This window comes from Bombina bombina, chromosome 6 (genome assembly GCF_027579735.1).
Source record: "Bombina bombina isolate aBomBom1 chromosome 6, aBomBom1.pri, whole genome shotgun sequence".
NCBI lineage: Eukaryota > Metazoa > Chordata > Amphibia > Anura > Bombinatoridae > Bombina > Bombina bombina.
The window spans coordinates 564,438,818-564,459,864 of record NC_069504.1 but is presented as its reverse complement, the minus strand read 5'-3'; the positions used below and the strand labels follow the sequence as shown (position 1 = coordinate 564,459,864).

Below are 21,047 nucleotides of genomic sequence, written 5' to 3'. Positions count from 1 at the left end.
TTGGAATAACGTGCTTTAAAACATCAGGTATGATGTTGTATCCATCAGGTAGTGTAAGGGGGTTACGCCCGCTTCACAGTGACAGACCAAACTCCCGTTTAACGCACTGGCATTATTCTAGGGGGCCAAAGGGAATCACAGCACCACGGACCACGACGGCCCCTTCGGGGGTGGCCTGCCTCTGCCTGTAATTTTTTTTTTCCATTAGTGGTACTATGCGTGCAAGCTACTGTGACAACAGATATGAGTGTCACTGTGCACTGGCAAAGTTGGCAGAGTAGATGCAATAGGCCTCACACACACGCCTGTAGGCAGGCAACTGATATTCAATCGATTACAGTAAAAAAAGGGTTGTTTTATTTCACTGCACACTACGGTTGCACCAGATATGAGTTGCACTGGTGTGACACTGTGCCCCTGGCAGGCCCTGAAAACGCACACGTGTGAAGGAAACGGACTGCTATTATTTCACAGTCAAATTTCTAGTTTTTTTTTAACCCCTTAATGACCGAGGATGTACGCCATACGTCCTCAGAAAAAATACACTTAACGCCTGAGGACGTATGGCGGTTTGCACGGGAGGCGGGCGGGCACGTGCACGGGAGGGAGCGGGTAGGAATCGCTACACTGCAGAAAAAAATGTTTTTGATAAGTGGGAGAAAGGGGTGCAAAATATTTAGTACTTGGAAATCTAAGTGATCTGGGAGTGGGGTGGGGGATTGGTCTTGGGGGGGGGGGGGGGAAGCTACACTATAGAAAAAAAAAAACATTTTATTTGCAAACTGGGTACTGTCAGACAGCTGCCAGTACAAATATGGCCCCCAATAAGGCAGAAGGGGAGGGTTAGGAAGCTGTTTTGGGGGGGATCAGGGAGGTTGGGGGCTAAGGGGGGGGATCCTACACAACAGCATATGTAAATATGCTAAACAATATATATATATATATTATATATATATATATATATATATATAATATATATATATAAAAAAAAAAAAAGATACCTTTTTATTTTAGTACTGGCAGACTTTCTGCCAGTACTTAAGATGGCGGGGACAATTGTGGGGGTGGGGGAGGGAAGAGAGCTCTTTGGGAGGGATTAGGGGTCTGATGTGTCAGGTGGGAAGCTGATCTCTACACTAAAGCTAAAATTAACCCTGCAAGCTCCCTACAAGCTCCCTAATTAACCCCTTCACTGCTGGGCATAATTCATGTGTTGTGCGCAGTTGCATTTAGTGGCCTTCTAACTACCAAAAAGCAATGCCAAAGCCATATATGTCTGCTATTTCTGAACAAAGTGGATCCCAGAGAAGCATTTACAACCATTTGTGCCATAATTGCACAAACTGTTTTGTAAATAATTTCAGTGAGAAACCTAAAGTTTGTGAAAAAGTTGACTATTTTTTTTAATTTGATCGCATTTGGCGGTGAAATGGTGGCATGAAATATACCAAAATGGGCCTAGATCAATACTTGGGGTTGTCTACTACCCTACACTAAAGCTAAAATTAACCCTACAAGCTCCCTAATTAACCCCTGCACTGCTGAGCATAATACACGTGTGGTGCGCAGCGGCATTTAGCGGCCTTCTAATTACCAAAAAGCAATGCCAAAGCCATATATGTCTGCTATTTCTGAAAAAAGGGGATCCCAGAGAATCATTTACAATCATTTGTGCCATAATTGCACAACATGTTTGTAAATGATTTCAGTGAGAAACCTAAAATTTGGAAAAATGTAATGTTTTTTTTTTTTATTTGATCGCATTTGGCGGTGAAATGGTGGCATGAAATATACCAAGATGGGCCTGAACAATACTTTGGGGTTGTCTACTACACTAAAGCTAAAATAACTCCAAAAAGCTCCCTACATGCTCCCTAATTAACCCCTTCACTGCTGGACATAATACACATGTGGTGCGCAGTGGCATTTAGCGGCCTTCTAATTATCAAAAAAGCAACGTCAAAGCCATATATGTCTGCTATTTCTGAACAAAGGGGATCCCAGAGAAAAATGTACAACCATTTAAGCCATAAATTGCACACGCTATTTGTAAATAATTTCAGTGAGAAACCTAAAGTTTGTGAAAAAGTGAACAATTTTTTTTATTTGATCGCATTTGGTGGTGAAATGGTGGCATGAAATATACCAAAATGGGCCTAGATCAATACTTTGGGATGTCTTCTAAAAAAAAATATATACATGTCAATGGCTATTCAGGGATTCCTGATAAATATCAGTGTTCCAATGTAACTAGCGCTAATTTTGAAAAAAAATGGTTTGGAAATAGCAAAGTGCTACTTGTATTTATGGCCCTATAACTTGCAAGGAACATGTAAACATTGGATATTTCTAAACTCAGGACAAAATTTATAAACTATTTAGCATGGGTGTTTTTTGGTGGTTGTAGATGAGTAACAGATTTTGGGGGGTCAAAGTTAGAAAAAGTGTGATTTTTTTTTTTTCCTCATATTTTATAATTTTTTTTATAGTAGATTATAGGATATGATGAAAATAATGGTATCTTTAGAAAGTCCATTTAATGGCGAGAAAAACGGTATATAATATGTGTGGGTACAGTAATGAGTAAGAGGAAAATTACAGCTAAACACAAACGCCGCAGAAATGTAAAATAGCCCTGGTCCCAAACGGACAGAAAAATGGAAAAGTGCTGTGGTCATTAAGGGGTTAATGTACACTACTGTTATACCAGATATGAGTTGCACTGGTGTGACACTGTGCCCTGGCAGGCCCTGAAACGCACACGTGTGAAGGAAACTGACTGCTATTATTTCACAGTCAAAAAAGTGTGTTTTTTTTTAAATGTACACTACTGTTACACCAGATATGAGTGGTGGCACTGGGCAAGTGGGCACAGTATACGCTGTGAGCCTGACACACATGCTGGCAGGCAGGCAACTGCAATTAGATTACACAGGAAAAAAAAAAAGCAGACTGATGTTCTAGCCCTAAAAAGGGCTTTTTGGGGTGCTGTCCTTACAGCAGAGATCAGATGAGTCCTTCAGGACTGTAGTGGACACTGAATACACTAGCCTAGCTATCGATTTCCCTATTAAATCAGCAGCAGCTACACTGTCCCTCCTCTCACTAAGAATGCAGCTTCCGAATGAATCTAAAATGGATGCTGTCCAGGAGGTGGGAGGGTCTGGGAGGGAGGGTCTGCTGCTGATTGGCTGGAATGTGTCTGCTGACTGTGAGGTACAGGGTCAAAGTTTTACTCAAATGATGACGAATAGGGGGCGGACCAAACATCGCATATGTTCGCCCGCCGCGGCAAACGCGAACAAGCTATGTTCGCCGGGGAACTATTCGCCAGCGAACTATTCGCGACATCACTATTAGGAGGTTTTGGCTACCTTGGATGACTCCGATACTACTATCGTTGTTAACCCTAAGAAGTCTAGTAAGCTGAACAAGTATTTTGATGTTCCCTCTGCGGTGGAGGTATTTCCTGTTCCAGACCGTGCTTCTGGTATTCCTTTTTCTCCATCTCCTATTTTTAAGAAAATGTTTCCAATAGCTGACTCAATTAAAGAGTCGTGGCAAACGGTTCCTAAGGTGGAAGGCGCTATTTCAACTTTGGCTAAGAGGACAACTATTCCCATTGAGGATAGTTGTTCCTTTAAGGATCCAATGGATAAGAAATTGGAGGCATTATTAAAGAAAATGTATGTTCACCAAGGTCTTCAATAGCAGCCTGTGTGTGTATTGCTACTGTTACCAGCGCTGGCCGCTTACTGGTTTGATGTCTTGTCTGATTCTATTCAGACAGATACTACTCTTGAGGAGATTCAGGACAGGATTAAAGCTCTTAAGTTAGCCAATTCCTTTATTATGGATGCTTCCTTAAAGGCCATTAAACTATGAGCAAAAATGTCTGGTTTTGCGGTCCTAGCTCACAGAGCCCTTTGATTAAAATCCTGGTCTGCGGATGTTTCTTCTAAATCTAAGTTATTAGCTATTCCTTACAAGGGTAAGACCTTGTTTTGGCCTGGTTTGGCTGAAATTATTTCAGATATCACAGGAGGAAAGGGATCTTTTCTTCCTCAGGATAAGAAGAATAAGCAGAAAGGACGTCAGTAATTTTCATTCCTTCCGTAAGTTTAGAGGTAAACCCTCCGCTCTTCCTCTTCCAAGCAGGAACTATCCAAGTCTTTCTGGAAGTCTGGTCAGTCTTGGAACAAGGGGAAACAGTCTAAGAAACCTGCTGCTGACTCAGCATGAAGGGTTGGCCCCCGATCCAGGAACGGATCTAGTAGGGGGCAGGCTTTCTCAATTTGCTCAGGCTTGGATACGAGATGTCCCAGACCTGTGGGCCATTATAATTGTATCTTGGGTGTACAATATAGAATTTAAGACGTTTCTTCTCTCAAGCTTATCTGTAGACCAGATAAAGAGAGAGGCGTTCTTAAATTGTATTTTACCCTGGGAGTTATAGTTCCAGTTCCTCCGCAGGGTCAGGGATTTTATTCAAATCTGTTTGTGGTTACCAAGAAAGAGGGGACTTTCAGACCTATAGTGTTTAAACAAGTTCCTAAGAGTACCGTCCTTCAAGATGGAGACTTATACATCCTTCAAGACGGAGACTTATATGTTCCATTCTTCCTTTGGTTCAAGAGGGTCAGTTCATGACAACCATAGACCTAAAGGATGCGTACCTTCATGTTCCCATCCACAGGGATCATCACAAGTTTCTGATAATTCGCTTTTCTAGACAAGCACTTTCAGTTTGTGGCTCTTCCATTCGGCCTTGCCACAGCTCCCAGAATTTTCTCAAAAGGCCCTGGGGGCTCTTTCGGCAGCGATCCGGTCTCGGGGCTTTGCAGTAGCACCTTATCTGGACGACATTCTGGTTCAAGGCGCCGTCTTTTCATCAATCAAACTCATACGGAGATCTTGTTGTCTTTTCTTCGCTCCCACGGTTGGAAGGTGAATCTGGGAAAGAGTTCTCTGATTCCAGCCAAAAGAGTAGTGTTTTTAGAGACCATAATAGACTCCCTACTAATGAAGATATTTCCAACAGAGGTCAGAAAAACAAAGATCTTCGGGCTCTTATCTTGTCCTTTAGACCTCTCCTTGGCCGTCAGTGGCTCTAGGTATGGAGGTAATTGGTCTGATGGTAGCTTCCATGGACATCATTCCATTTGCTCTGTTCCATCTCAGACATCTGCAGTTATGTCTCGCAAATAGTTCTGGATCAGGCGACAAGGGACTCTCTTCTGTGGTGGTTGTCTCAGGAACACCTCTCCAGGGAACTTGCTTTCGCAGACCTTCCTGGGTGATTGTAACCACGGATGTCAGCCTTCTAGGTTGGGGAGCAATTTGGGGGTCATTGAAGACTCTGGGTCTTTGGACTCAAGGGGAGTCAATTCTCCCTATAAACATTCTAGGGACTAAGAGCGATTTTCTATGCTCTACTGGCCTGGCCTCATTCAGCCTTTGCCCGGTTTATCAGGTTTCAGTCAGACAACATAACATCGGTGGCGTACATCAACCACCAGGGGGAACTCAGAGTTCCTTGGCCATGACAGAGGTGGCCCGGATAACCCAGTGGGCGAGTCTCACAACTGTTGTTTTTCTGCAATCCAGATCCCAGGAGTGGACAATTGGGAGGTGGATTTTTCCGAGATGAGAGACCTTTCATCTGGGGGAGTGGGAACTCCATCCGGAAGTATTTTCCAGTTTTATCATCAATTGGGGGCAGCCAGAACTGGATCTCATGGCTTCTCGGCAGAATGCCAAGCTTCTGAGGTTCTGCTTGAGGTAAAGGGATCCACAGGCTTTCTTGTTAGATTCTCTAGTGGTCCCTTGGAATTTTAGTCTAGCTTACATATTTCCTCCGTTTGCTCTTCTGCCAAGAGTCATTGCTCGGATCAAGCAGTAGAGGGTATTGGTGATTCTCATATCACCGGCGTGGCCTCACAGGATCTGGTATGCAGATCTAGTGGAAATGTCATCTCTACCTCAGTGGAGACTCCCTCTGAGGAAGGACCTTCTACATCAGGGTCCTTTTCTTCACCCAAATCTTGTTTCTCTGAAGCTGACTGCTTGGAGATTGAACGCTTGAGACCATGATTCAGGCTCGTAAGCCTGTGACAAGAAAGATTTACTATAAGATATGGCGTAAATATCTGTATTGGTGTGAATCCAGAGGCTACTCTTGAAGTAGAGTCAGGATTCCTAGGATTTTGTCTTTTCTCCAGGAGGGTCTGGAGAAGGGTTTGCCAGCTAGTAATCTGAAAGGTCTGATTTCTGCATAGTCTATTTTTTTGCATAAGTGTTTTGCGGATGCGCCAGATGTGCAATCCTTTTGTCAGGTCTTGGTTAGGATCAGGCCTGTGTTTAAGTCCATTACTCCTCCCTGGAGTCTTAACCTTGTTCTTAGAGTTTTACAGGCAGGCTCTGTTTGAACCTATGCATTCCTTAGATATTAAGATGTTATCGTGGAATGTTTTGTTTCTTGTTGCTATTTCTTCTGCTCTGAGAGTTTCGGAACTCTCGGCTCTGCAGTTTAATTATCCTTATCTTATTTTTCATTCTGATAAGGTGGTTCTATGTTCTATATTAGGTTTCCTACCTAAGGTTGTTTCAAACGAATATTAATCAGAAGATCGTGGTTTCTTCTTTGTGTCCTAATCCTCCTCCTCCTAAGGAGCGTTTGTTGCACAACCTAGATGTTCTGTGTGCTTTGAAGTTTTATCTTCAGGCGACTAAGAACTTTAGTCTTCTGCTTTGTTTGTTTGTTTTTTCTGGAAGTGCATGGGTCAGAAAGCTACGGCTACTTCTTTATCTTTGGCTAAGGAGTATTATTCATTTGGCCTATGAGACTGCTGGACAGCAACCTCCTGAGAGAATCACTGCTCATTTCACAAGGGCTGTTTCTTCTTCCTGGGCATTTAAAATTGAAGCTTCTGTGGAACAGATTTGGAAGGCTGCAACTTGGTCCTCTTTGCGTACTTTTTTTTAAAGTTTTATAAATTTGATATGAGGCTTCTTTTGGGAGAAGGGTTCTTCAGGCAGTGGTGCCTTCTGTTTAGGTCTACCTGTCTTGTCCCTCCCTAATCATCTGTGTCCTCTACCTTGGGTATTGATTCCCACTAGTAATTGATGATTCCGTGGACTCGCCATATCTTAGGAAAGAAAACATAATTTGTTTACCTGATAAATTTATTTCCGGATATGGTGAGTACATGGCCCACCCTTTATTTAAGACCATTATTTTTTCTAAAACCTCAGGCACCTCTACAATTTTGTGTTATCTTCTTTTTCCATTTTTCCTTTGGCCAAATGACTGGGGATTATGGGATTAGAGCTTTGCTGTAGTGCTCTTTGCCACCTCCTGCTGGCCAGGAGTGATATACCCACTATTAATTGGTGATTCTGCGGACTCACCATATACCCGGAAATAAATACATTTATCAGGTAAGCATGATTTTTTTTTTTTTTTTACCAAACATATTAAACATGTATGTATTAAAATTATATATATATATATATGTGTGTGTGCATGTAAATATGTATGTATGTGTATATACACCTAGACACTTAATTGTAAGCATGAATTGACATTCAATCATATTTTAGTTAATATGGAGCAGATCACAATGTACACAACTAAGATAAGGGATTCAATTCAGTCAATTACAGGTTTAAAGGCATTCAATGCAGTCAATTACAGGTATTAATAACCATGTACAACCCTCTAGTTGGAGGTTCCACTATTTTGGAAACTAGAATACACTGCAGTTATCTGAAGGAAAGTTGCATCAACACTGAAATGATGTGAGACAGATTTAAACAGGGAGGCATCTATGATTAGGAGTCGGTAAATAACCTCAATAATATGATTTATAAGTTGTGTTTAGTGTTTTTAATGTCCTTTTAAGTGGTCATGGCTGCTGTATTCAATAAATCTACAAATAATGCAAAAACTTAATTTTGATGAACAAAAATACCCCCGGAGTGTGTGTGGTGGGGTCTCAATGCAATGTACCCATAACACTTTGCAAAATCATCAGAGACTGTTATAAAACCCAGTAACTAAAAAAAGGTTTCTTGATATATTGAAACAGTCATGAAAATGCGGTTGTAATAGGTTGGATTCTAATGTATCGTAAAAATATTAAGCTATACAGATATTTAGTTGATTTTTTTTTAACATTAATTTGTATACATACATCTGTGACTCACTACATATGTTTTGCTTCATCCTCTCCTTGTATAAGCATTTAAACTACATGTGTTTTAATTTTAAGCTAAGTATATTTAAATGTCTTGTGTGCACTAACTGTATTTTACAAATCTTTTTAAGATTAAGAATAGATGCATCAGAGTAATTATTGTTGAGTATATAATTAAAGGCAGGTTATGTTCTTTTATATATGGATTTAGTATACTATTGTGCCAGTGGAACATTTAAATCTAATATATATTTTTTCTTCTCCCACACCCCCATGGAAAATTTTTGTGGCAGCCGCACTGTATGGCTGCAATATCAAACAGAGTCTGAAATATTAACTTTGCTTAAAGGTTTCCTTTACACAAGAACATTTCTTTAGATGATCTGTTCTGTTCCATAAATGATCAAAAGCAAGCAACAAACAAGGTTTCTTTTTTCTACTTTCTACATTTGTGTTGCTGCTTGTGTTTGCATCTCAGGCTTGTGTTTTTAATAACATCTTTGCATTTTCTTAGAATGTGCTGCAGGTGGAAGGGATTGGAGTTTTTAAGCTATGAGGATAGGCTAGCCAAACTGGGTCTCTTTTCTTTAGAAAAGGGGCGCATGAGAGGTGACATGATTACTATATATAAATATATTCAAGGCCCATATACAGAGATGGCAGAAGCTCTGTTTATTTCAAGAAAATTGTCACAATTTAAGGTTGGAGGAAAGGAGATTTAATCTCCTGCAACGGAAAAGTTTTTTCACTGTAAGAGCAATAAAATTGTGGAACTCATTACCAAAGGAGGTAGTGAATGCCAATACCCTAGTTATCCTAGATACATTTAAAAATTGTTTGGATACATTTCGGTCTATAAACAAAATTCATATATATGATTGCTAGAATTTAATGGGTCATCTTTTAGTGGGATTATTTAAGCTTAACTGGAGCTTGTAAGTATACTAGATTTGTATAGGTTGAACTTGATGGACTCTGGTCTTTTTTCAACCTCATCTACTATGTTACTTAAATTCCATTTTCAGGTTTTTTTTTTAAAGGCGCAGTGTATTGATAAAATTAACATCCCATTGAGGAGAAAGGAGAGAGAGCCTAGCCCATGTGAAATAATGTTCCCAATCCCAATTTAAATACAATCAACTCTTACCGGCCACTTACCTAAGTATAATTTTTCCTTTTAAGGTGCTGTATATCCTCAAAAAACATGCACCAGAAGACATTACTCGCTTGCAATCTTTTTAATAAAACCGTGAAAAATACAAAGTTAAGGTTTTATATAACAGAACTAGCTGCACCCAATGACTCTCTTGTCAGCCAAGTGTTTAATGCTGAAGCAGTTCTGAATAGTATTTTCTCTCCCCGAACCTACACAGTTCATATAATGTTGCTGTTTGCACACATATATGGCCTTCTTTATTACAAGCTTGAAAGCTTTTAAAGTAAAATCTCCCTAGTCAACAATGACACTTGTCAAATAAATGTTAAACTATAATCTGCTTTCTTTGTACGCCTGGCACCTAAAGTCATTGAAATGAAAGCTGCCCACATCCTGCCTGCAGGCTAGGTTCTAGATTTTATAGAAACATTAAAAATAAACAAATATATAAAAAAAACATGCTCAATATCTTAAGTTTATAAACATTTGTGCAGAGAGAAAATTAGGTGTTTGGAGAAATAAAGACATTTGTATATTTTTTCAGTACTGCCTGGAAAAAGCAACTGGTTTACAAATATAAAAGGGCAGCTGATTTATTCTTTTCTTTATGAATTTACTTGTCTGTTTCCTCAGATAACTAAACATTTTAATTGGGTTGTACTGATGTAGTAATATTTCAATAAGTCATGAGATGAAAGTAACAAAAATGTAAACTTAGAGCATGCAATTTTAAGAAATGTTTCAGTTTAAAATGTGCTTTTTTTCTATAACAGTTTGTTAAAGGGACACTAAACCCCAATTTTTTTCTTTCATTATTCAGATAGAGCATGCAATTTTCTAATTTACACTTATGATCAATTTTTCTTCGTTCTCTTGCTATCTTTATTTGAAAAAGCAGAAATGTAAGGTTAGGATCTGGCACATTTTTGGTTTAGAACCTGAGTAGCACTTGGTGGTTACATTTAGCAAAAACATTTTAAATTTTCTTTTTAAGAGACAAACATTTATTTTTTTTCCTCCAAAAAATTGTGTGTCTGTAGGCTCCTTCTGTAACTGAAACTTTTTGAGAGACCTGCTTTCTCTTTGGGTGTCTTTACATATCTATTATGGGGGTTTAACATGTAAATAAATTTAATTAACTGAATAAAATAAATAACTTGGCATGTTATGACTGATTTTCTATTAGCCAGGACTTTTTTTTTTTTACAGTAGAACAAAAACATTTCCACAAACAGTTTCTGAGGTATTTTGATCCATGAGAGATTTATATGAGGTAGAAGTCTGGGAATAGTGCACTATAGCAGCTTGATATCTTAAACACAAAGAAGCACAATAATATTTTCCATTTATCAACTTTATTTTATTCTACAGTGGAACTTCCCCCTGCTGATGTTTGCATGGAAGATTGCTCCAGCATTGTGCTGTGGGAATACTGTAGTAATTAAACCTTCTGAACAGACTCCACTCACGGCGCTTTACATGGCATCCCTCATCAAGGAGGTAAAAAAACAATATGGACAGTAGTGCTAATATTATGCTTGTTAGTGCAAAATTTAAAATACTTTTATGTTTATGTGAACAGTTTTTTCACACACCATTTTTCCCCTTAATTCTGTTTTGACAGGCTGGGTTTCCACCAGGAGTTGTTAATATTTTGCCAGGATATGGTCCAACTGCAGGCGCAGCAATTGCTTCTCACAGTGGCGTAGATAAAATTGCTTTCACTGGATCTACAGAGGTATGAGTGTGTTCTTTGGGGTATTATTACTCTTAGGATACGACTAGCACAAACTTTACTTTCTAGTTAAAATGAGGGATTCAATGTGTTTTCATTTGAAGAAAGAGGTGTTTTAATGCAAAACATGAATGATCTTAATAGTCAGGGCATGTCATTTTTGCACTACTGGTCCTAGTTTACTAAACCTACAAAAGTCCCACTCTGGAGTTGTGATCATTGTAGCTACCAAGGAAAGGACGACTGGTCAGCCAATCACAAGTGACAGCCCCATGTAACTGCCAATCACCAACAATGTCCCACCCTCAAACACAACTTTACCTAGGTGTTTAACCTCAGAGGCGTAACTAGAATTCACAGGGCCCAGGTGCAAGACTCTAAGAAGGGCCTCCACCCCCCCCCCCAAAAAAAAAAAGTGAATTTGATACATATAAAAAAATAAATATTATTTTTTTTAACATTTAACACAGAAAAAAAAAATGTGAATCAGATTACATGTCTGCAAAAGGAGGTACCCTGTGCCCACAGTCTGTAAGATGGTCTGACCCCCTATTACTGTATATAGTGACACTGTTTAACCCACCATTACTGTATATAGTGACACTGTTTAATCCACCATTACTGTATATAGTGAGTCAGTGACACAGTCTGTAATTTGTGACTAACCCTTATGTTTCTGGACTAATTTGTGACTAACCCTTATGTTTCTGGACTGAAAGCTACGAAATCTCTGCTAGCTAAATGACATTTAAATGTTTTAAAACATTTAATTTCAATGAAGATATTTTGCAATGCAGTGTGTAATTGCTGGCATGTAAAAGGGAATTTAATGCCTATTTATAAAGTACATAAAACTAAACAACATTCCTATATGTTTGAGTCTATGCAACATGTAATTTTCACTGTTAAAGTTACAGTAAAGTCAAAATTATGATTTTGTGATTCAGATTGTAAACAACTATATAATTTTATTTTTATTATCTAATGTTCTTCCTTCTCTACTACTGGGAGCTAGCTGCTGATTGGTGGCTGCACATATATTCCTCATCTAGCTACCAGCAGTGCATTTCAACTCCTTCGACAAAGGTTACCAAGAAAATTAAGCAAATTTGATAGTCAAAGTAAATTGCTTAAAAAATTGTATGTTCTCTAACTGAATTGTGACAGAAATCATTGGGCTTTTAAATCCCTTTTAAATTAAAGCAAAATTAGACAAATTGAAAGTGAATGTAAATTATAACATTTATGTAATGCCCCCCTTAGGATCTATTTTATTTATTTGAAAGCTTAAAGAGATTCTGAACCCAAATGTTTTTTCTTTCATGGTTCAGATAGAGCATGCAATTTTAACTTTCTAATTTACTCCTATTAATTTGTCTTCATTCGCTTGGTATCTTTATTTGATAAAGCAGGAATGTAAACCTTTAAAGCAGGCCCATCTTTGGTTCAGCACCTGGGTAGCTTTTGATGATTGGCGGCTAAATGTGGCGAGCACTATCCAGGGTGCTGAACCAAAATGGGCTGGCTCGTAAACTTACATTCCTGCTTTTTCAAATAAAGATACCAAAAGAATGAAGAAAATTGATAATAGGAGTAAATTAGAAAGTTGCTTAAAATTGCATGCTCTATCTAAACCGTGAAAGAAAAAATTTGGGTTCAGTATCCCTTTAAAGTAACACTAAACAAATGCTAGACATAATGTTGAATCTAAAGTAAAGATTTGCCTGATAACAATATACAGATGTTTTATAAATATTTAACAAATAAGTGTCAAGTTTTATTTTCATTTTAGTAATGGGCATCACCCTGTTATAACTGTCATTCTAGATTAGAAAATAGGCATGTGGATTTGTTGTTTCATTTGACAAATTAATGCGGAATGTAGACACAGGCATCAGAATTTTACTATTTTCGGCACCTGATAAATTCATGTGAATGTGCAACGCACAAAGATCTTTTCAAATCCAAATCTGGGGCCAGAAATAGTTAAATGCTGCTACCTGCATTAGTATTGAATACTTAAAAAAGGAGATAGATAGGGGGCGCCCTAAGTGTAAAAGAGGGAATGTAACCAAATAAATCTATACTTATATGTCTATATATTAAGTACCTGTGTTATAAATATAGTGCTAACAAATCTAAGTATACTAGTGGGATATCAATATAATATACTGTGTGTACCAATATCAATGCAAATAAGGAGTGGTAAATAATAAAAAATGTGCAATATTATGCATAAAAAATTAGTGACAATGTAATACAAAGTGAAACAAATGTTATACAATCATACAAACACAATGGTAATAAAGTGAAAAGTCTCTATTGGGATGGGAGGCAGCTATCTGTGATGATCCAGGCCAGGATCCAGGAGCGGCAATCTATGAGAAGAAAAAACAGAAGCGCCACATGGCCCAATATTGTTTGTTCAGAGATGAATAAATCTTAAGGTGATGAGTAAACTCACATTTAGTAGAGCACCTCAATGAGGTGCTCTACTAAATGTGAGTTTACTCATCACCTTAAGATTTATTCATCTCTGAACAAACAATATTGGGCCATGTGGCGCTTCAGTATTGAATACTTGTTTGTGAAACGAACAAATACACGTGCCTATTAGTAAAGCATGTTCTTTTATCGGATCTCTCCTGCTAAGGCCAATTAGAGATGGTTGTAAATCAACTTTTAACAATCTCAGAGATTTAGTGTCCCTTTTTTAAAGCAGTGGTTTCTGAAGCAATGCATGATTTTATTAAACCCAGGTTTTGATTGGTGAGGGCCGGCCTTTCTACTTTAACACTTTTCTTCTTGTTTTAAACAAACATTTCAGGTCTAGATGCTATTGCTCTTATGAACGTTAAAGGACCACTAAATACAATACAATTGGAAAGTCTATTAAATGTACATTGTCTATCTAAAGCATGAAAGTTTGAATTTGACTTTATTATCCATTTTAAAAGGTGGTGGTTACAAATCTACGTAAGAATTCTAATGTTGCTAACCGGTTGTAAAATTCAGTTGGCATGGCAACTAGGCCCAATTACCATATTACAATTATTTGTATGGGTATTGAATGGTTAAAGGGACAGTCTACACCCTAGTCATCTTAAAGAGACACAGAACCCAATTTTTTTTCTTTTGTTATTTAGATAGTGCATGAAATGTTAAGCAACTTTCTAATTTACTCCTATTATTAAATTTTCTTTATTCTCTTGGTATCTTTATTTGAAATGCAAGAATGTAAGTTTAGATGCCAGTCCATTTTTGGTGAACAACCTGGGTTGTCATTGCTGATTGGTGGATAAATTAATCCACCAATAAAAAAGTGCTGTCCAGAGTACTGAACAAAGAAAAAAGCTTAGATGCCTTCTTTTTCAAATAAAGATAGCAAGAGAACCACTAAAAAACAGAATTTATGTTTACCTGATAAATTTCTTTCTCCTACGGTGTATCTGGTCCACGGCTTCATCCTTACTTGTGGGATATTCTCAATCCCTACAGGAAGTGGCAAAGAGAGCACACAGCAGAGCTGTCCATATAGCTCCCCTCAGGCTCCGCCCCCCCAGTCATTCGACCGACGGTTAGGAGAAAAAGGAGAACCATAGGGTGCAGTGGTGACTGTAGTTTACAAAAATAAATTTAAACCTGACCAAAATGCCAGGGTGGGCCGTGGACCGGATACACCTTAGGAGAAAGAAATTTATCAGGTAAACATAAATTCTGTTTTCTCCTACATTGGTGTATCCGGTCCACGGCTTCATCCTTACTTGTGGGAACCAATACCAAAGCTTTAGGACACGGATGAAGGGAGGGAACAAGTCTGGTAACCTAAACGGAAGGCACCACTGCTTGCAAAATCTTTCTCCCAAAAATAGCCTCCGAAGAAGCAAAAGTATCGAATTTGTAAAATTTGGTAAATGTATGCAGTGAAGACCAAGTCGCTGCCTTACAGATCTGTTCAACAGAAGCCTCATTCTTGAAAGCCCATGTGGAAGCCACAGCTCTAGTAGAGTGAGCTGTAATTCGTTCAGGAGGCTGCCTTCCAGCAGTCTCATAAGTCAATCGGATGATGCTTTTCAGCCAGAAAGACAGAGAGGTCGCAGTCGCTTTTTGACCTCTCCTCTTGCCAGAATAGATGACAAACAAGGACGATGTTTGTCTGAAGTCTTTAGTTGCTTTTAGATAAAACTTCAAAGCACGAACCACATCAAGGTTGTGTAACAGACGTTCCTTGTTAGAAACTGGATTAGGACACAGAGAAGGAACAACTATTTCCTGGTTAATATTCTTATTGGAAACCACTTTTGCAAGAAAACCAGGTTTGGTACGTAAAACGACCTTATCTGTATGGAACACCAGATAGGGTGAATTACACTGCAAAACAGACAATTAAGAAACTCTTCTAGCAGAAGAAATAGCTACCAAAAACAAAACTTTCCAAGATAGTAACTTGATATCTATGGAATGTAGAGGTTCAAACAGAACCCCTTGAAGAACTGAAAGAACTAAATTTAGACTCCATGGAGGAGCCACAGGTCTGTAGACAGGCTTGATTCTGACTAAAGCCTTTACAAACGCCTGAACATCTGGCACTGCTGCCAGACGCTTGTGTAACAAAACAGACAGAGCAGATATCTGTCCTTTTAAGGAACTAGCTGACAAACCTTTCTCCAATCCTTCTTGGAGAAAAGATAGTAACCTTGGAATCCTAATCTTACTCCATGAGTAACCCTTGGATTCGCACCAGCAAAGATATTTCCGCCATATCTTATGGTAAATTTCCCTGGTGACAGGCTTTCTAGCCTGGATCAGAGTATTTATAACTGATTCCGAAAACCCACGCTTAGCTAGAATCAAGCGTTCAATCTCCAAGCAGTCAGTTGCAGAGAAACTAGGTTTGGATGTTTGAATGGACCTTGGATTAGAAGGTCCTGCCTCAAAGGTAGCTTCCATGGTGGAACCGATGACATATTCACCAGGTCTTGGGATCCCTGGACCTGGACCCATAACGTGGAACTTTTGAGTTCTGACGTGACGCCATCAGATCCAGATCTGGAAGGCCCCATAGTTGAGTTAACTAGGCAAAAACCTCCAGGTGAAGTTCCCACTCCCCCGGATGGAAAGTCTGACGACTCAGATAATCCACTTCCCAGTTGTCCACTCCTGGGATGTGAATTGCTGATAGATGGCAGGAGTGATCCTCTGCCCATTTGATGATCTTGGATACCTCCCTCATCGCCAGGGAACTCTTTGTTCCTCCCTGATGATTGATGTAGGCTACAGTTGTCATGTTGTCCGACTGATATCTGATGAATTTGGCCTCCGTTAGTTGAGGCCAGGCCTGGAGCGCATCGAATATCGCTCTCAATTCCAAAATGTTTATCGGGAGAAGAGATTCTTCCCGAGACCATAGACCCTGAGCTTTCAGGGACTCCCAGACCGCACCCCAGCCTAAGAGGCTGGCGTCGGTCGTGACAATGATCCACTCCGGTCTTCGGAAACTCATTCCCTGAGACAGGTGATCCTGAGACAACCACCAGAGGCGTGAGTCTCTGGTTTTCTGGTCCATTTGTATCTGGGGAGACAAATCTGCATAATCCCCATTCCACTGTTTGAGCATGCACAATTGCAGTGGTCTTAAATGAATTCGAGCAAAAGGAACCACGTCCATTGCCGCAACCATTAGTCCTATTACCTCCATGCACTGAGCTACGGAGGGTTGAGGAATGGCATGAAGAACTCGACAAGTGTTCAAAAGTTTTAACTTCCTGACCTCCGTCAGAAAGATCTTTATTTCTACCGAGTCTATTACTGTTCCCAGGAAGGGAACTCTTGTGAACGGGGACAGAGAACTCTTTTCTATGTTCACTTTCCACCCGTGAGACCTTAGAAAGGTAGAACCATGTCCGTATGAGCCTTTGCTTTGTGAAAGGACGACACTTGTATTAAGATGTCGTCTAGGTAAGGTGCTACTGCAATGCCCCTCGGTCTTGGCACCGCTAGTAGGGACCCTAGCACCTTTGTGAAAATTCTGGGAGCAGTGGCCAATCCGAAGGGTCCCGGATCGGGGGCTATCCTTTCATGCTGTCTTGGTAGCAGCAGCAGGCTTCTTGGCCTGTTTACCCTTGTTCCAGCCTTGCAATGGTTTCCATGCTGGTTTGGGCTGGAATGCGTTACCCTCTTGCCTGATGGCTGTAGAGGTAGAAGCAGGTCCGTTCCTGAAATTGCGAAAGGAACGAAAATTAGACTTATTTTTAGCTTTGAAAGGTCTATCTTGTGGAAGGGCATGGCCCTTTCCCCCAGTGATATCTGAAATAATTTCTTTCAACTCTGGCCCGAATAGGGTCTTACCCTTGAAAGGAATATTAAGCAATTTTGTTTTGGACGACACATCCGCCGACCAAGATTTTAGCCAAAGCGCTCTGCGCGCCACGATTGCAAAACCAATTTTTCGCCGCTAATTTAGCTACCTGAAAAGCGGCATCTGTAATGAAAGAATTAGCCAACTTCAGGGCGTGAATTCTGTCCATGACTTCATTATAAGAAGTCTCCTTCTGGAGCGAGTTTTCTAGTTCCTCAAACCAAAAAGCTGCTGCAGTGGTTACAGGAATAATGCAAGAAATTGGTTGAAGAAGAAAACCTTGTTGAACAAAAATTTTCTTAAGTAAACCTTCTAATTTTTTATCCATAGGATCTTTGAAAGCGCAACTGTCTTCTATTGGTATAGTCGTGCGCTTAGCTAGTGTTGAAACTGCCCCCTCTACCTTAGGGACCGTCTGCCACGTGTCCCTCCTTGGGTCAACAATGGGGAACATTTTCTTAAATATAGGGGGGGAACAAAAGGTACACCTGGTTTCTCCCACTCCCTAGATACGATATCCGCCACCCTCTTAGGTATCGGAAATGCATCAGTGTGTACTGGGACCTCTAAGAATTTGTCCATTTTACACAATTTTTCTGGGACCACCAAAGGGTCACAATCATCAAGTGTAGCTAGGACCTCCTTAAGCAGGGCGCGGAGGTGTTCTAACTTAAATTTAAATGCTATGGTATCTGGCTCTGCCTGCTGAGAAACCTTTCCTGTATCAGAAATTTCTCCCTCAGACAGGCCTCCCTCACCGCCAAGTCAGATTGATGTGAGGGTACTACAGATAAATTATCCGCTGTGTCTGCTTGCTCATTTTCTGTATTTAAAACTGAGCTATCACGCTTTCTTGGAAAAGCTGGCAGTTTGGATAAAAATTCTGCGAGAGAATTATCCATTACTGCTGCTAATTGTTGCAAAGTAATTGGTGCGCTAGATGTACTGGGCATCGCTTGTGCAGGCATAGCTGGTGTTGACACAGAAGGAGAGGATAGCGGACTATCCTCACTACCTTCAGCTAAAGAATCATCTTGGGCTACATCCCTAAGCGTGACTGTACGGTCGTTAAGCTGTTTGGACGCTATAGCACACTTCACACATAAATTAAATGGGGGCACCGCCTTGGCCTTTAAACATACAGAACATAGGCTATCTGAAGGGTCAGACATGTTTGAAAGACTTAGACAGCACTACAATGCATAAAAAATAATTTTTGAAAAAAACGTTACTGTGTCTTTAAATAATAAAAGTGCACACTTTATTACTAAAACATCAAATAACCATCAAATAAACATCAGATTTTAATGAAATTTTCACCACATTGTCTTAATGCTTTGAAAAGATTGCGCACACATTTTCAGACCAATTAACCCCTTAATGCCCAAACCGGAGATAAGAACAGCAGTTAACCGGTTAAAAACGCTACAGCACAATGCCACAGTCTCTACTGTGGCTTTTACCTTCCTTAGGGATTATTTGAGTAAGAAATAAGCCTCTTTGAAGTCCTTTCTGAAGTCTCTGGACTCCCCACGTGAAGCTGCATGAACTGTCTAGCAAAAACAACTGCGCAACTGAGGCGCGAAAAGGAGGCCCCCTCCCTCTTGATTCCAGAGTGGTGGGGCCTTTTTGACTAGGTTAGGTGTCTAAATAAGTGCCAGGCGCCAAAATAAACCCCACAAGTGTTTTAAAAGTCTCAAAAACACCCTATTCATACTGAATCATGCTAATAAAGCAATCGATTAAGCCCACAATAGTGTCAACCAGCTTTGAGCCCTTAATTTAAGCCATCATTTTATACAGAGTCTGAGAAAAATGGCTTACCTATCCCTGAGGGGATTTTTGACAGTCTTCTAGCATTACTTGGTCTTGTTAGAAAAATAACTGATCATACCTGAAGCAGATAAGCCTGCAAACTGTTCCCCCCAACTGAAGTTCTCCGGTATTCAACAGTCCTGCGTGGGAACAGCAATGGATTTTAGTTACTGGTGCTAAAATCATATTCTTCTCAGCAGCAATCTTCATCACTTTCTGCTTCAGAGTAAATAGTACAAGCCGGCACTATTTTAAAATAACAAACTTTTGATAGAAGAAATAAAAACTACAAATCTAACACCACAAACTCTTTACCCTCCCGTGGAGATGCTACTTGTTTAGAGTGGCAAAGAGAATGACTGGGGGGGCGGATCCTGAGGGGAGCTATATGGACAGCTCTGCTGTGTGCTCTTTGCCACTTCCTGTAGGGATTGAGAATATCCCACAAGTAAGGATGAAGCCATGGACCGGATACACCAATGTAGGAGAAATTGATAATAGGAATAAATTATAAAGTTGCTTAAAAGTGCATGCTCTATCTGAATCATGAAAGAAAAATTTGGGGTTCAGTGTCCCTTTAAGTATTACTTTAAATTAAGCTGCAAATATCCTAATGCACCATTTCTATATCATGCAGCAGTAACAGTAAAAAAGTTATTTTAAAATGAATATTGTGTCTGGTCACTTTAAAATAGCTGGCAAGCACCGCCCACTGATGACATCCCAATCTGAGCTGCATTAAATGCTTCACTAATTACAAAAGACTCACTAATTGGATTCAACAGACTGTCAATGCTGTTCAGCAGAGTGCATAGATGCAGCCCAGATCATGATGTCATCAGTGGGCGGAGCTTGGCCGCCATTTCAAAGTGAGCAGAAACAATATTATTTTTAACATAACTTTTTTTTACTGTTCCTGCTGCATGATATAGAAAAGGTGCAGGAGGATATCTGCAGCTTAATCTAAAGTTAGAAGTTAAGATGACAAAGATGTAGACTGTCCCTTTAACATCTACTACTCAAATTGACAGTAATTTAGCAATTGATTAAAAAAAAAAAAAAGTTTGTCTTCATCAAACCTGAGATTCTAAACTTTGCTGCAAAGGCCGCTGCACTGGTAATATTTGCCAACTTAAAATATTTTTGCAATTTAAGATGATTACTTGGTTTCATTTCCAAAACTAACATAATTTATACCATTTTATTTCAACTAATGGGTAATGCTCCTTCTATAATAATCTCATTTGCAGAAGTGCTTTTCAGAACAAATAAACCTACAATTTCATTTTGTAATAACACCTGTTAACAGTTGTCTGATAAATATTTTATTTCAATGTAGCTTTTTTGCTGTCTGAAAAAAGCACGTTTGTGTGGGTTTTCTTTGGAAATGAAGACAGGCAGAACTGGCATTTATTTTTATGAAGCACTGAAGTTCATAATGCTTTGTCATGCATTCAAAGTCATGTCTCAAATTGTATATTTTTATATTAAAATGTGATATAGAGTTTAAAGAAAATGCTGATAAAGTATACAGAGAAACTGGAAATGGAGCCTGTTGTGTATTTTCACCATTTTTCAGACACACAAAGTAAAGTTTTCCAGCATAATACAGGAGCATATTTTGTACAAGCCAACACACCTCTTTTGAACAGAAGAATTCTTGGAGTAACAAGAACATAGGGTGTAATGGAGTTGTATTGTCCCTCTGTGTGCCCATTTTCTGAATGTGTATCTGGATCCTCGGAGCACTAAGTGGATCATTTTTGTGCCTCTAGCTACTGCCTT

The 21,047-nt window shown here is 39.4% G+C and overlaps 1 protein-coding gene across 1 annotated transcript in view; it reads left to right on the top strand.

Moving 5' to 3' along the window:
- Nucleotides 1-21,047, top strand: part of ALDH1A2 (aldehyde dehydrogenase 1 family member A2) — a 104,797-nt gene that overhangs the window by 40,015 nt on the left and 43,735 nt on the right. The window contains 2 exon segments of the mRNA XM_053717523.1: nucleotides 10,726-10,854; nucleotides 10,979-11,092. Of these exon segments, the coding sequence (XP_053573498.1) occupies nucleotides 10,726-10,854; nucleotides 10,979-11,092 (243 nt within the window).